At 33.9% G+C, this 14469-nt stretch overlaps 1 protein-coding gene across 3 annotated transcripts in view; it reads right to left on the reverse strand.

Moving 5' to 3' along the window:
* The window catches only part of SLC30A7 (solute carrier family 30 member 7), a 102155-nt gene that overhangs the window by 85376 nt on the left and 2310 nt on the right, over window positions 1–14469 (reverse strand). For all 3 annotated transcript variants that reach the window (XR_008500620.2, XM_054475537.2, XM_054475524.2), the window contains exons 3-5: window positions 5737–5850; window positions 1547–1634; window positions 456–582 (exon numbers count right to left, since the gene is read on the reverse strand). Coding sequence is in view for 2 of the 3 variants with exons in the window: in XM_054475537.2 (XP_054331512.1) it covers window positions 456–582; window positions 1547–1634; window positions 5737–5850 (329 nt within the window). In the remaining variant the exon portion in view is untranslated. The remainder of the gene's footprint in view (window positions 1–455; window positions 583–1546; window positions 1635–5736; window positions 5851–14469) is intronic.

Consider the following 14469-nt stretch of genomic DNA (forward strand, 5'->3'; position numbering starts at 1 on the left):
CCCAGCATGCCTGGCTAATTTTGTATTTTTTTGTAGAGATGGGGTTTTGCCATATCGCCCAGGCTGGTCTCAACCTCCTGGATTCAAGTGATCCACCTGCCTTGGCCTCCCAAAGTGCTGGGATTATAGGTGTAAGCCACTGTGCCCAGCCCACACAAAACTTTCTGATAAGTAGATTTGTTTTGTGGTTTTCTGATATTTGTCTATTTTATATAAATGATATCACACTAAACAGATAAGCTACTGAGGTCTGGTGGGATCCATGATAACAAGCACAGCTCTGAGAAGGCACTGAGATGGAGGGGCATAAAGAAGTGAAAGGGATAGTTCACGAAGATATTCACATAGTCTGTTGACATCAGAAATCAGTATAGTTTAACTTAATTCTCTCAAGTAAATAATTATGACAGAAACCTAGTAGTAAATGAAGAAACAAAGTGTCCTAACCATCATACCAGAGCCATGAGAATGTCCATGACCTCCATGTTTGAAAACAAATATTCCTATTAGGTTTACCACAAACCCAAGAATGGAAACAAGTAGCAGTCTCTCATGGTGGACATCTGGAGGGGCTAATGCTCTCTAGAAAACACATAATACAAACAAATAGCATTGATATTATTTCTGATTGATCAACTAACAAAATCATAAGACATTAAACACTTTCAGTTATTTTTGGAATTAAAAGCACTAAAAAAACCTCCCAAAACAGTTCATAGAAATAAAACCAGTGCTCACATACTGCAGAAAAAGTAACAACTACTATTTTAAAATAAATATAAATATTTAAAAGCATAAATATTTCGTCCAAAACTTGTTCTTATGTGGTATCTTAAAATACTGCCTTTCATGGCTCACACCTGTAATCTCAGCACTTTGGGAGGCTGAGGCAGGCCAATCACTTGAGGTCAGGAATTCAAGACCAGCCTGACCAACATGGTGAAACCCCGTCTCTACTAAAAATAAAAAAAAAAAAATTAGCTGGGCATGGTGGTGGGCTCCTGTAACCCAAGCTACTCAGGAGGCTGAGGCAGGAGAATCGCTTAAACCAGGAGGTGCAAGTTGCAGTGAGCCGAGATCGCGCCACTGCACTCCAGCCTGGGCAACAGAGTGAGACTCCATCTCAAAAACTAAATAAATAAAAAATAAAAAAAAATACTGCATTTCATTTTAAGTTCACTAATTTTTAAGTTTTCTTCCTTTTTAAAAAATACGCCAAATGTTAAAAGATTCACTGGTTCTAATTTCTTTAGAAATACTTCCCTATTGACCTCACTATCCAGATTGTGCCTCTACATTTCATAGTATTAACACTTCATCTATAACTTGTAAAGCACTATCATTTAATTGTTTTCAATTCCAAGAAGATTCATATATATTTAATTTTTCAACTATTTTTTAAGCTCCTCTTGTACACACATATCTAATCCAAGATTGTCCACGATATTTAATAATAGTTGAAAAAAACTGTTACATATATCTTTAATTAATAAACATTTTCATTACAGAAATGTAATTTACTGACTTTAATAATTATCTACTATACCTCAACTCCTTCTGAGAAAATAAAAAAAGCAGTGAAGATCAAAAATAGGCCATTGACAAAGCCAGCCAGAACTTCCGCTCTAACATACCTAAAGAGGAACAAAGTAAATAACTGAATTATTATGTTATTTCTTAAAAATTAAATCGTAAAATTACATACCTTCAGAGATTCCAAACCATATTATATGGTTATAAGTGGCCAGAGAAGCCCTAGTGTTTATACTACAGTGCATTTTATTTTACATATAGTAGAAATGAGGAAATGAACTAGTATGAATTATTTAAAAGCAGAATGCCACAAAACAGATTTTTACAAGCCAATCAAAAGACCTTCTTAGAGTAAGTAGTTTTAGAAAGACCTTTCACAGAAATTTAAATCTCAAGTTGCTAGTGGAGAAGGAAAAACAGAACCAGACAAATGGACAAAGAAAGAAGGATTAACAGCTAAAAAGTAGAAGAAAGGGTCTGGAAAAGGGGTTTTTTTAAACTTAATAATTTCTCTTTTTCTAAGAACTCCTTATGCTTTCTGCTTTGTACCTTTTAGCTTTCAAATCTTTGGAAAGCAGAGCTTCGATCTGAAGGAAAATAAAATTATTTCTGACTTACGCCAGAGACAACTTGAGATTTATATTTCTAACACTTTTTCTAAGATTAATAAATTTGGCATAAACTTTCAATTACCTATTTTTAGAATCAATTTTAGCTTCACATAATTCTAATTACACTATTTTTAAAATACCTGTCTTTTGTTCCATGGAGTTCTGAAGCTTTCTGCTTCCTACCTGTGTGAAGCATTGGGGAAAGATTTTATTTTTCTATATGGTATATTTGGCTTAGTTAAAGTCATCAGAAACAACTTTAACTTAGCATTTTTACATGTTCAAACATCATTCAAAGGGTGCTAACAGCAATTAACCACTCTGGTCCTTAAACAATATAATGAGAGTATCAAAACTCGTGCTTTTCCTAGGTTTCTATGTTAACTTCTAGGTAATTCGATTTTTACTGTAAAAATATTTTTAAAGAGAATTCTTGAAAATGTACTCTATCAAGTTATGTTGGAGTTTGTCCTGTCAAGTGCATTCCCACATAGTATGTATTTCTATGCCAGAAAACATATTACTTGTCAAAACATATTTTTTTTTCCTGGAGAAAAGTTCATTAAATTCAAATAATTTGCAGCCAGCATTCTACAGCCTACGCTTAGGAATTTATCTAATAAATCAGCAGGGTTACTACCCAAAAGTAAAAAGTATTTTCTTTTAATCTACCCTTGTAGTCCCATAACTAATGCTTGACTGAAAAAAGCCTTTTGTGCTTGAGTTCTACCAGATTTCAAGATCAAAGGCAAGAATGTTTTTCAGGCATCTTTTTGTTTCTAATTCCTAGCTTAGTAGGTGTGCTACCTAAGTTCAGATAAAATATTGGAGTGATTTAATTAGTGATTTAATTATCTTGAGTTTAAGATATATTTGTTAAACTTCGTTGTGGGTACAAAACAAAAACACATGAAAACTAAACATACTTGCCTTTACAAATATCTGTGTTTACTTAACAGATTGAGTAGGTCTTAGAATTAGAACATGTAATTCATGAATGTGCTGTTGCCTAATTAAATATGGCTAGTGTTTAGATTCTCAAGTCAGGAAGAAAAATAGAAAAGATTTAAGTATAGGTACATACGTATATACGCATGTATGTATGTATCTATCTATCTACTGGATGTATATTACTTTTATGCTGGCTTTGCTCTTTAAAAAATAAGAGCATGGCAAGACACAAAAGATGACTTTTATATAAAGAAATACTTAAAAGTCCTTGCTTGCTCTCATATGCCCCAACTCTTTCTTCTATTGCAGAGTCAGTCAGCTACTGCAGTCATCCTAAATTGGGGTGGGAGGTTATGAGAATTCAACCCTATGCTTAACGTGAATTAATCAGTGTTATTTTGATTCACTGACACCAGTAGTTTACAAATGATGCTACTTATTACTATACCTATTATTCATAGTGTCAAATATTGTACCAGCTTTTATTCTTTAATCTTTCCCAAAAGAAAACACATACACACACACACACACACACACACACACACACACACACACAAGGAGAGGAGAGGATTAAATTAAAGGTGGAAAGAATATTATTCTCTTACATCAACTAGCTAAAGCTGAACATTAAAATCTGCTATGGTACTGAAGGTATTCAAAGCTATTCCTAAAAACCATTTTAGAGCAGGAGACAATACATTCTAAATTGGAAACAATAGAAACTCTAAGCATTAAAGAACTGAGAATTTTTAGTAGTCAGCTACTGTTTATTCAGAAAGATTGTTGAATAAGCTATTCTAATTAGATTTCTGATATATAATATAAATAAATTACTAATTTTCCAACAAAAATTATAACTTTGGATATAATCTTTCTTTAATAATCTAAAACATACTTAAGAATCTTTTAGTAGCTACTGTTTAAATTATTTGCATATCACCAATATCATGCCATAAAAAGTGTTCTTATCTGAGCTGTCAAGCTGTTTGAATTTATGGATATACAGGATCTACTGCTCTATACTATAAAATGTACAATTAGTATTTTTTGGCTCACTTTTTATAATTTCAAAAATAACCATATCCCTTGCTTATAACTAAAATCAGCAAGTTCTGCCACAGAACTTCACAACTCCTTTTTGGCAACTGTCACAATATATAGCTATTATTGTATTTTTACAGAACTGTTTCCCCAAGAGACAAGTTCCGGCAAGGCAGGAGGCATGTCTTTACATCATTAGATCATTTTTACATCATTAGAACTAGAAAAGTATTTGACTCATATGGACCCTCAATAAATACCTAAAGAGAACAAGAGCATGTGAAAGAAAGAGTGTGTGTTTGCTAAAGGAAAGAAGCCAAGCCAGGGAGAAAGAGGGAGCAGTGAAGGACCGAGAGTAAAAGACAACAAGAGGCCTAAGAGACAGTACATGTAAGAAGATGGTTGTAAAAAGGACAGGGAAGAGAGTGAGAGAAACTGCACAGGAAAGGGAGAGCTCAGGGAAGGAGAATCAGCGAAGGAAGGAAAGAGAGACTTGGAAAGGGAAACAAAAAAGAAATAGAGCTAAAGAAGTTAAGAGAAGAGGAGGAGGAGAGATTGAGCCTGACAGATAAAGGGTTAAAAGGTAGAGAAAAGACCAGGAAAAAACAAAGAATAAGACAGGAAAGGTATAGGGGGACTGAAGAAGGAAGAGAGAGAAAAAAAGAGCATGAGCACAAGCCCAAGCGACAAGAAGCAAAGCAAGAGAAGGAAAAGGGAGTTCAGGAGAAGATAAGAGAGAGTAAGAGGCTGAGGACGGGAACAAGAGTGAGAGACAGAAAATATGACAGACAGATGAAGAAGGAAGAGAATGTAAAAGAGCACTCACAGGGGAAAGGAAGAGAAGAGGAGGAAAAGGACAGAGGGGAAGAATTAGTAAGAAAGCAGAAGAGCGAGGGAATAGGAAAGACAAAGGGTGGGGAAGAGAAAGAAGCAGAGTACGCATCCTGAGCTCTGCTTATATATATATATATATATATATATAGCTATACTGCAAAATATTCTATGAACTCAAAAAAGGAAACACTCAGGCAGTGTAATCAAATAATGAAAAATCCACTGCTTCCTCTAATCAGAGGTGGCAGAAATCAAATTATGCCTCTAAGATTATCCAGTGTAGTCCCTTCAGCATACAGATACTCTACAAATATTTGATTAATTGTCCAACTCAGCAAGCATATAAGAACTGTTACATAAAAGCAGAGCTAAAGAGGTTAATATAAAACCATATTAGAAAATGATTTCAAATAAATCAACAGCAAAGTATCCATTCAAAAAGAAAAAAGCAAAAGCAAAAAAAAAATCCTATTTTCATATACTAAAACTTTCTTCTTCAAAAAAAAGTTGAGAAATTCCTCTATATGGTAACAATCTCAACAAATTACTGTAGATTCCAATTATATACTATTCAAAAACTCACCCACGAAGTTATGAAAGTGGTTACCCTTGGAGAAGTAGGAACTCGAAGAGGCCTGAGTGGGGGCTTAAAGATTCAAAAGTTACACCTGTGTTCAATTTGTAACAACTCACTGAGCTTAAGATTAGTGTTTTTTTGTGTATATCTTATACTTCAATAAAAAGATTTTTTTTCTTAAAGTCTTACCCATAGGAGAAAGCATCATTATCTCTCCATTTTGAAATAACAGAAGCTGCCAGTCCAGCCAAAATGGCAGTGCTATCGAAAAACATGTGAAAAGAGTCGGAAATCAAGCCTAAGCTGGAAAAGAACAAACACATTGACAAATTATAATAAACACCAAATAGTAGGCATCTTTCTCTGAAAGTCTAAGATTCAGCCTTTGTTCATCAGGAATTAACCATCTAAAACAACAATTTAAATATGCTATATAGATAGCTTTGAGGATAAGTTTTAAATATCTAAAAAGTAAACCCTCGTACCTCCTGCACAAGGAAAAGCCCAGCCGCTGCGAGAGAGGTAGAAACAAAAACCATCTGCTGCTGGGTGAGGGGTAGGAATGTGACCACGCCTTGGTCACTTGCAAAGGTCAGTTGCCACTGAAAGAGAGGTAGGAAAAAAAAAGCCATCTACTACTGGGATGAGGCTGATACCTACTTGCACCCAGGATCTTACAAAACAAAGGTCTGCTATTGTTGAGTATCCTGCTCCTCCCTTTTGATACCAGGCTGAGGACAGTGGGGACAGGCTGGGAGAGAGGGAGAACTGCAAGATCATTAAAACTCACCCTGACACTGAGGTGCACAGGCTTGCCTGACTAGGGATACAACAAGAGAATCTAGTCCCACCCTCCCCACCAAGTCTTGAATAAAGTATAAGGAACAGCAAACTACCAGTGAGAGCACAAAGAGATATGTGTAGAACTTGCTAAAAGCTGAGAGTGGAACAAGAACCCTGAAAAAATCCTCCAGTACTCCAAATCCAATACTAATCACAAAGTAGTAGGAACCACCGAAAAATTTAAAGGCTGTGATTTGTTGAAATCAGCAACAACAAAACACAAAACCCAGCTCAACCCCAGTTCAACTACTAAGCAGATAGTTTCAAAACTCCCATACTAATGGCCAGAGAGAAAAACAGGTGTGCCCATTTCTGGACATATACAGTCTCTATTATTCTTTTAAACAGAATGTCCAGCACTCAATGACAAAATCAAGAAAGAAAAAAAGAGAGACTCATTGTTAAGAGCTACAACAGTCAACAGAACCAGAAACGGCCCAGATGTTGGAACTATTAGATAGGACTTTAAAACAAATACAATTAATATGTCAAAGGATGTGGTATAAAGTCAGAGAAAATTCATTAACAAATGAAGAATTTCTGAAGATAAAAACTATAAAAGAATATAATGGAAATGACAATTTTTTAAAAATTACAATATGGAGGAATAACAGTCATGGGCTTCTGAGCAGACTGGACAGAGAGAGAAAGAATCAGTTAGGTCAAAAGAAGTTAAAGTGCAACACAAAGAGAAAAGGGAGTGGAAACAAACAGACAAAAAAAGCAGAGCATCCCAAACCTGTGTGGAAGTATCAAACATACTAAAATACATGTATTTAGAGTCTCAGGAACCGAAAAGAAAAAAAGAAAGGGATAGGAAAAGTATTTAGAGAAAATGTTTCAGAGTTTTCTGAAATTCACAAAAGAAAATAAATCACAGATCCAAGAAGCTTAATGAACCCAAGCGAGGAAAAAACCCTGCACACTTCACAAACCACTAAACATCAAAGAGAAATAAAAAAATCTTTGAAAACCAGAGGGGAAAAAAGAGAAAAATTAAATTAAAAAAATAAAGATAAAATTTATAGCATGTTTTTCTTCAGAAACTATTCAAGCCAGAATGCAATGGAGCAACATCTTTAAAGTATTGAAAGAGAAAAAAAATACTGTCAACAACCTAAGGTATGACAATAATAGCACACAGAATGGAATAAGAAAATCAAAGTGTATTATTGTAAGGTTCTTATCAGATACATGAAATGACATATTATTTGTGATAATTTAAAGATTAATATTATACATACTAAAACACCCACTAAGAAAGCCACCAAAAGAAGGTCAGGAAATCCTCTACCAACACAAAGCAGACGTTCTGCTACCACTGAGAATGGAGCAGGAAAGTTGTCTCCATCCAGGACCATACACATACACACAGTAGAGTTTGGCTGTCACAGGAGAAGGAGTAAAAATGTTGACAAAATCATACCCCTGAGGTTGAGGCTTACAGAATCTACCAAAGACAGAGGCTTTGGGTTAAAGTTAACAAATACCCCTCTGCCTTCACCATAAACTGGGTACTGAGTAACAAGCAACAGCAGTCTATAGCTTGGGTAGGGGTAAGAGCATGAAGAAAAGAGCTTCTGTGGCACAGGCACCATACAGAGACTACTAAAAGCACAAAGTCCAACCAACTAGTGGTCTGACAGACAAGGCATACCTATTTCCAATCATAAATACTATTACCTGAGTATCTACTGTTTTTTACTCATAATGTCCAATATTTGATAAAAAATTTCAAAATACACAAAAAGAGCCAAAAAAAAAAAAAAAAAAAAGAAGTCACTGTGGAGAAAGCAGTTAACAGAACCAGACCAAGATATTGACCCAGATACTGGAGCTATCATAAACTCTAATTAATATGCTAAAGGATCTATGGAAAAAGTGGACAAAAAATATGAACCAACGGAGAATTTGGTAGAGAAGTGGGAAATATAAAAAACAATCAAATGGAAATACTAGAAACAAAAAAGTTATCAGCAATAAAGAATTCTTCCAATTGGCTTATCACAGACTGGACACAGCTGAGGAAAGAAATCCGTGAACTTGAAGAGAAGTCAATAAAAATTTTCTGAAAGCAATCATCAGTTCAGTCTTTAAACACAAGCTTCTGAAGTCAGAGTACCTGGGTTCAAATCCCAGCTCCAAATTTACTAGTTCCATGACCAGTAAGTTGCTTAACTTCTTTGTGCCTCAATTTAGCTATCACTTAAATAGAGTAATACTATAAAAGTGTCATAATTGTTATAATTGAGTTAATATATGTGAAACATTTGCCACAATGCTTGTCACATTAAAACCACATTAATATTCCTATTACTAATTATTAATAAATTACATTATTAATTAACTATTATTAATGCTTATAATACCTGGTGTTCCCAAGCACAACCCATACCTCTTAATATTTGGCTAGATGCTAAAGCTGTCATCAGTTGGAAGTGCTACAAAGTAACAGTCAAAAACATTCTTCACACATACAGAAAAAGCATGGTTTTAAATTTTTCTTATAATTTGGAATAATTATATAATTAGAAACTAAGTCAAAGCACATTATTTACCAACAAGAAAAAGCACAATAATTTATAAACCTCTGCCAAATCATTACAAAAGATTTTAGAAAATGTCTTAAACTTTTATCATGAACCTTATTTATTCCACTGAAATATAGATACATTAGAAAGTTTAAGTGCAGATAGTACTTTAACCATCTCATCTGACATCTAACTCAAAGCAGAATGAAAATTGGTGAATAAATGATAAAGCAGAATAATAAAACTGATACATGAGGACAAGGTAAGGGGCATATTATTCATGCAATTCTCTTAGATTTAATATTTTAAGATTTATCCTTGTATAGATTACCGAAAATTACACACTTGAACCATAACATCTATGTAACATGGAAAATAATGATTTAACTTTATTTTGAAGTATGAAAGCCTCATGTGAAGAATTTCTCTATACTGTGATAAAACCATTAATAAAGACATTGTCTATGATTTTGTTTTCAATCCCCCAAGAAAAGATTAATATGGCAAAATATTGTTAAAATTTGATTTCAGAAAACTATCTTTCTACTCTGATAAAATGATAGAGTTGTGTTCACTTTATGGAATTTTATAACTAAATTTAAAAGTCAATTTTGGGAGCTAAATTAGACTATATATTTAATAGATTTATTTTTTCCTCCCTAGGTATGGTTTCTAAATGTTTTTATTTCTTAATGTAAGTGTTTTATTAGTACATATAGCTTTTATTTTAAATTGCTGTAATCAGTTCTAGAAGGCAGGGCATTTATTGTAAATAAATATAAACAAACATTTACTGACTTATTGATCTATATTTTACTATCTATTTCACTATATATTTAGTAAAACACTGTCATGGGTTGAATTGTGTTCCTGCCTCCAAATTCATATGTTGAAGTCCCAACCTCTAGTACCTGAGAATGTGACCTTATCAGAAACAGGCTCATTGCAGATACAATTAGTTAATATTAGGTCATTAAGATGAGCCCTCATCCAGTGTCCTTATAAAAAAGAGAAATTTGGAAGAAGATACATAGATCACCATGCGAAGATAAGGCAGAGATCAGGTGATGCTCCTACAAGCCAAAGACTGTCCAAGATTACCAGAAAACCAACTGAAGCTACAGAAAGATCATGGAACAGATTCTTCCCCAGAGCCCTCAGAAGAAATCAACCCTGATGACACCTTGATCTCAGACTTCTAATCTCCAGAACTGTGAGACAATAAATTTCTGTGGTTTAAGCCACCTAGTTTGTGGTGTTTTATTACACCAGCCTAGCAAACTAACACACACTCCTTTTTTTCAACAAATTTACTTTATATGCATCCAAAATAGACCAAACATTGCCATAATACAAAAAATAAAAATAAAAATAAAAATGTAAATTCCTTTTGCACAGAATAGCAGTCAGGTTCCTTTTAAAGAGGTGTGGATATAGCATGGCAATTTTAACACTCATCAAAATGAAATTTTATTTAAATTTTAAGTAAATTTAATTAGCATTAAAATGTTATTTTTAGTACTTAATAAAATGTGACTACCTGAAAAACTACTCCCTCTTCTGAGATGGAAGAACATTATGTTCTCTTAAAACAGTGCAATATGAGATCTTTTCCCTTAAACTTGATATCATGATTTAAAAATTACCTAGTTGCAAATACACAAACTGGTGGGAAAAACAGTCTACTTTTAGCTCTCTGCTCACCTATCACATGTAAAAATACTGCTTATGAGGAAGGTCAATTTTACTGCTCATATTCAATCTTAGCAAATGTTTCTGATTATGAATTATATTTAAGCTGTATGGCATAAATTTCCTTAAAAAATAAAGGTAGCATAGAGAATACCTAAGGCTATATGACTGAAACACCAAAGGTAACTTCGGTAAAACATGATAAAGTAAAGCTGGTTGTGAAAATCCACATACTTGTCGTAGACTCCTCTTTAAGCACTGCTAGTTTCTCTAAAATGTATTTGTAAACTTTTTTAAATGACTACCTTCTAGAGACATTTTAACATGGAAAACCAGCTGGGCGCAGTGGCTCATGCCTATAATTCCAGCACTGTGGGAGGCTGAGGTAGGTGGATCACCTGAGGTCAGGAGTTCGAGACCAGCCTGGTCAACATAGCGAAACTCCCATCTACTAAAAATACAAAAATTAGCCAGGCGTGGTGGTGCATGCCTGTACTCCCAGCTACTTGGGAGGCTGAGGCAGGAGGATTGCTTGAACCCAGGGGGCAGAGGTTGCAGTGAGCCAAGATCAGACCACTGCACTCCAGCTTGGGCAACACAGTAAGACTCCATCTTAAAAAAATAGAAAAAGAAAACTTCTAAGTGTATAAAGGAGAAACCTGAATACATGAATACAGAAGTAAAAACAGCACAAATGTCAATAGAATATATGGCAAAAGAAACTTTTGAAAAGAATTTTATTTAGGGTCTACTGGAGGCAAAAACAAAGGAAGGGAGAAAGAGAACCTATAAATTAAGAGCAACTTAAGAGACATACAAGCTAAATACTATGTATGGATCTTGTTTGATTTCTAATCTGTAAAACTGAATGTAAAAAGAATTTATGAGACAATGAGGGACTCTTGAATACTCGCTAGCTGGATATTAATGAGTCATTAATTTTCATGGGTGATAATGGTTTTTGGTTATGTTAAGTGGGGGTGGATTTTATCTTTTAGAGAAGCATAATGAAATAGTTATGGAAGAAATTACATCTTGTGTCTGCTTTAAAACAATCCAGTGGTGGGACATGGACAACAGATGAAATAAGATAGACCATGTATTGATAAATGTAAAGGCTGGGTGATGGCTACATGAGGTCCATTAAACGCTCTACTTTTATATATGTTTAAAATACCCAATGATAAAAAATTGTTTAAAAGGTCTATTGGTAACTAAGCTAATGGTATATTTATAGTTTGTTAAACGTGTTCAAAATTGAAAATAAGGAATCATCATAATTCAGAAATCCCTTACCAGGTACTTTCCATGATGTGGAAAGTCGGGGAAAAACACTATCAATTTATTATCAGGAAATTAGAAAATTCATAGAATCCTGACATTAGCAAAGTCAATAAACTAAATGAGCTACAGTGAAATAACCCACAACTCCACTACATTCCATTATATAGTCCCTTACTTTAAAAAAAATTCTAAGCAAAATGGAATACTTATCTATGTTTTTAAGGTGGAAAATAAAATTATAGGAAAGCAAAAGGCATCACCATAAGCTGGTAAGTAATGCTGCCTTTTGAGAAGGAAAAAGTTGATTTTAAAAGACTAAGATGTGAAAATTTTAATAGAAAAACATGTGATTGATAGAAGTATTTTTCTTCACTAAGGAATTACTTTACAAACATCTGCTGTGAAATATTATACTGAAGTAGAACCAAATAAATGTCTGTTATTGTCTTAAACATTTCTTCAACAAATATTTACTTTGTTAACACAGAGACATTAATCTTTAGAGTTACCTGAGTGTCTTCTATGTCTAAGGGAAAAAATGGTTGCAACAGCTTTGGTAAGAAATACTGCTGAAATTAAATCTGTTAATAATGAAGTAAAACTCTAAGAACATAAAAACACAGAAACTACATTGAGATACTAGAAAAAAACAGTGTGATGTTTTTTGGACATCAAACTTGGACAATAGGGGTTGTAGGCTCTGCTGCTCACTTGGGAAGTAAAAAACTCTAGGCCTCAATTTTCCAACTATAGAAGATGACAGGTTAGTTTGTCTCTCTCTCTCTCTCTCTCAATATTCTCTTTCTTCCTTAGTAAAAAATCCTTGACTTTCCGCAGAATACATGGTTGAGTGGAATAAAGACTACATTTGCAACTAGGCATGACCACGTGATAAAGTTTTAGTGAAAGCATTGTGTGTTAGCATCCAGGTAAATCTTAAAAAATAAATAAATTAATTAATTAATTAATTAAATAAAATAAAAAACAATGTGCACACCTTTTACCTCTTTTTCTTTGCATTCCAGACATTATGCTGCCAGGGATGGCTGAAACACTAGCACCCATCTTGGAAATGAAGTTTTATCTTGTGTAAGCAACTATTATTTTAGGTTTTTGTTTTGTTTTGAAACAGAGTATTACTCTGTTGCCCAGGCTGTGGGGCGGTGGCTCAATCTCGGCTCACTGCAACCTCTGCCTCCCAGGTTCAAGGGATGCTGGTGTCTCAGCCTCCCATGTAGCTGGGATTACAGGTGTGCAGAGTTTTTCTGTAACTTGAAAACAAACTTAACCCTAGATGATACAAAACCACATTTTTACACTATGTTACCTTGAGATTAGTCAGTTACTCAACAATAAATTAGTAAATGAAAAATAAAATACTAGAAGGAAGTGAAAAATCACATATAGAATTTCTACCATTTTCCTCCCAATTTCTAAGAGTGAGAGAATGGAATTTAATGTTTTGTCGTTGCTGTTTTTCCTTAACGGGGTAGTTACCATTTTTAGTATAGGTAGTGTAATTTCATACATTAATTATTCCCTCATTCTTTCATTTAGCAAATATGTATTAAGCATTCACTATGTGCTATGTACTGAAGTGCCTGCATGAGATAGAAAAGATCCCTACATTAACACAGTTTACATCCTAGTGGGAAGGTGACAGGTAGCAGATATTTATTGAGGGGAAAAACACACAACAACTACCTATTCTTCCACTGAAGATACCTACTCATCATCAAAAATGTAAATCAACTATAATTAAGTTCTTCCTTTAAAATGAAGGCTCTGAACAAGAACCAGAACAATTTAACATTTGTTAAAATTAGATCAACTGTTTCTATGAACCTTTATTTGTGAAGTGAGTGTTTTATTCACATTTCAGTCCTCTATAGGAAAAAAATTCTTGGTTATTTCATGTTCTCAACAAGTTGAAATTTATTTTTACAGAATGAAATACAACACAGAATTGACTTTAACACACAAAATGAGTTTTGGAAGAAATTTAATCAAGGAACTGAAAAGCTAATATAACCTCCAGGAACACAGATAATCTTCTGGTCATATAAAGAAATTATTGATCAGTCAACAAAAAGAACTAAAAATTTTGGTGTCTAAATAAAACACAGAAAGCCAGATTATTAAAAGGCCAGAGAAATGTCTAAATCTGCCCAAATATCAATGAGAAGAAATCTGTATTAAAAATTAATATTTAAGAATAATTGGTTGTAGATATGGAGATTAACATAAATGGGCATGAGATGATGGACACGTGCTAAATGATCTAAGTACAACACGCACTGGAGCTAGATTTCAAATCTAGCTAGAAGACATAACACAGTGAAAAACAGTATATAAGCTGTACCAGTAAAGAAAAGCAAGTCACCTAACGGTAAAAGAACAAGTCACCTACAACTGATGTTTTTGTTATGCACTGATGCATACTGACTTAAAAAATAATGGTTTTAGTAATCTCCCCAACAGATCTCTACAGATCAGAAATATACTTAACTTTCCACAAAAGGTGGTTTAGGAACTTCAAGTGTGAATCTCTTGAATGAGATATTTCACAGTG

This window comes from Pongo pygmaeus, chromosome 1 (assembly GCF_028885625.2).
Source record: "Pongo pygmaeus isolate AG05252 chromosome 1, NHGRI_mPonPyg2-v2.0_pri, whole genome shotgun sequence".
Taxonomy (NCBI): domain Eukaryota; kingdom Metazoa; phylum Chordata; class Mammalia; order Primates; family Hominidae; genus Pongo; species Pongo pygmaeus.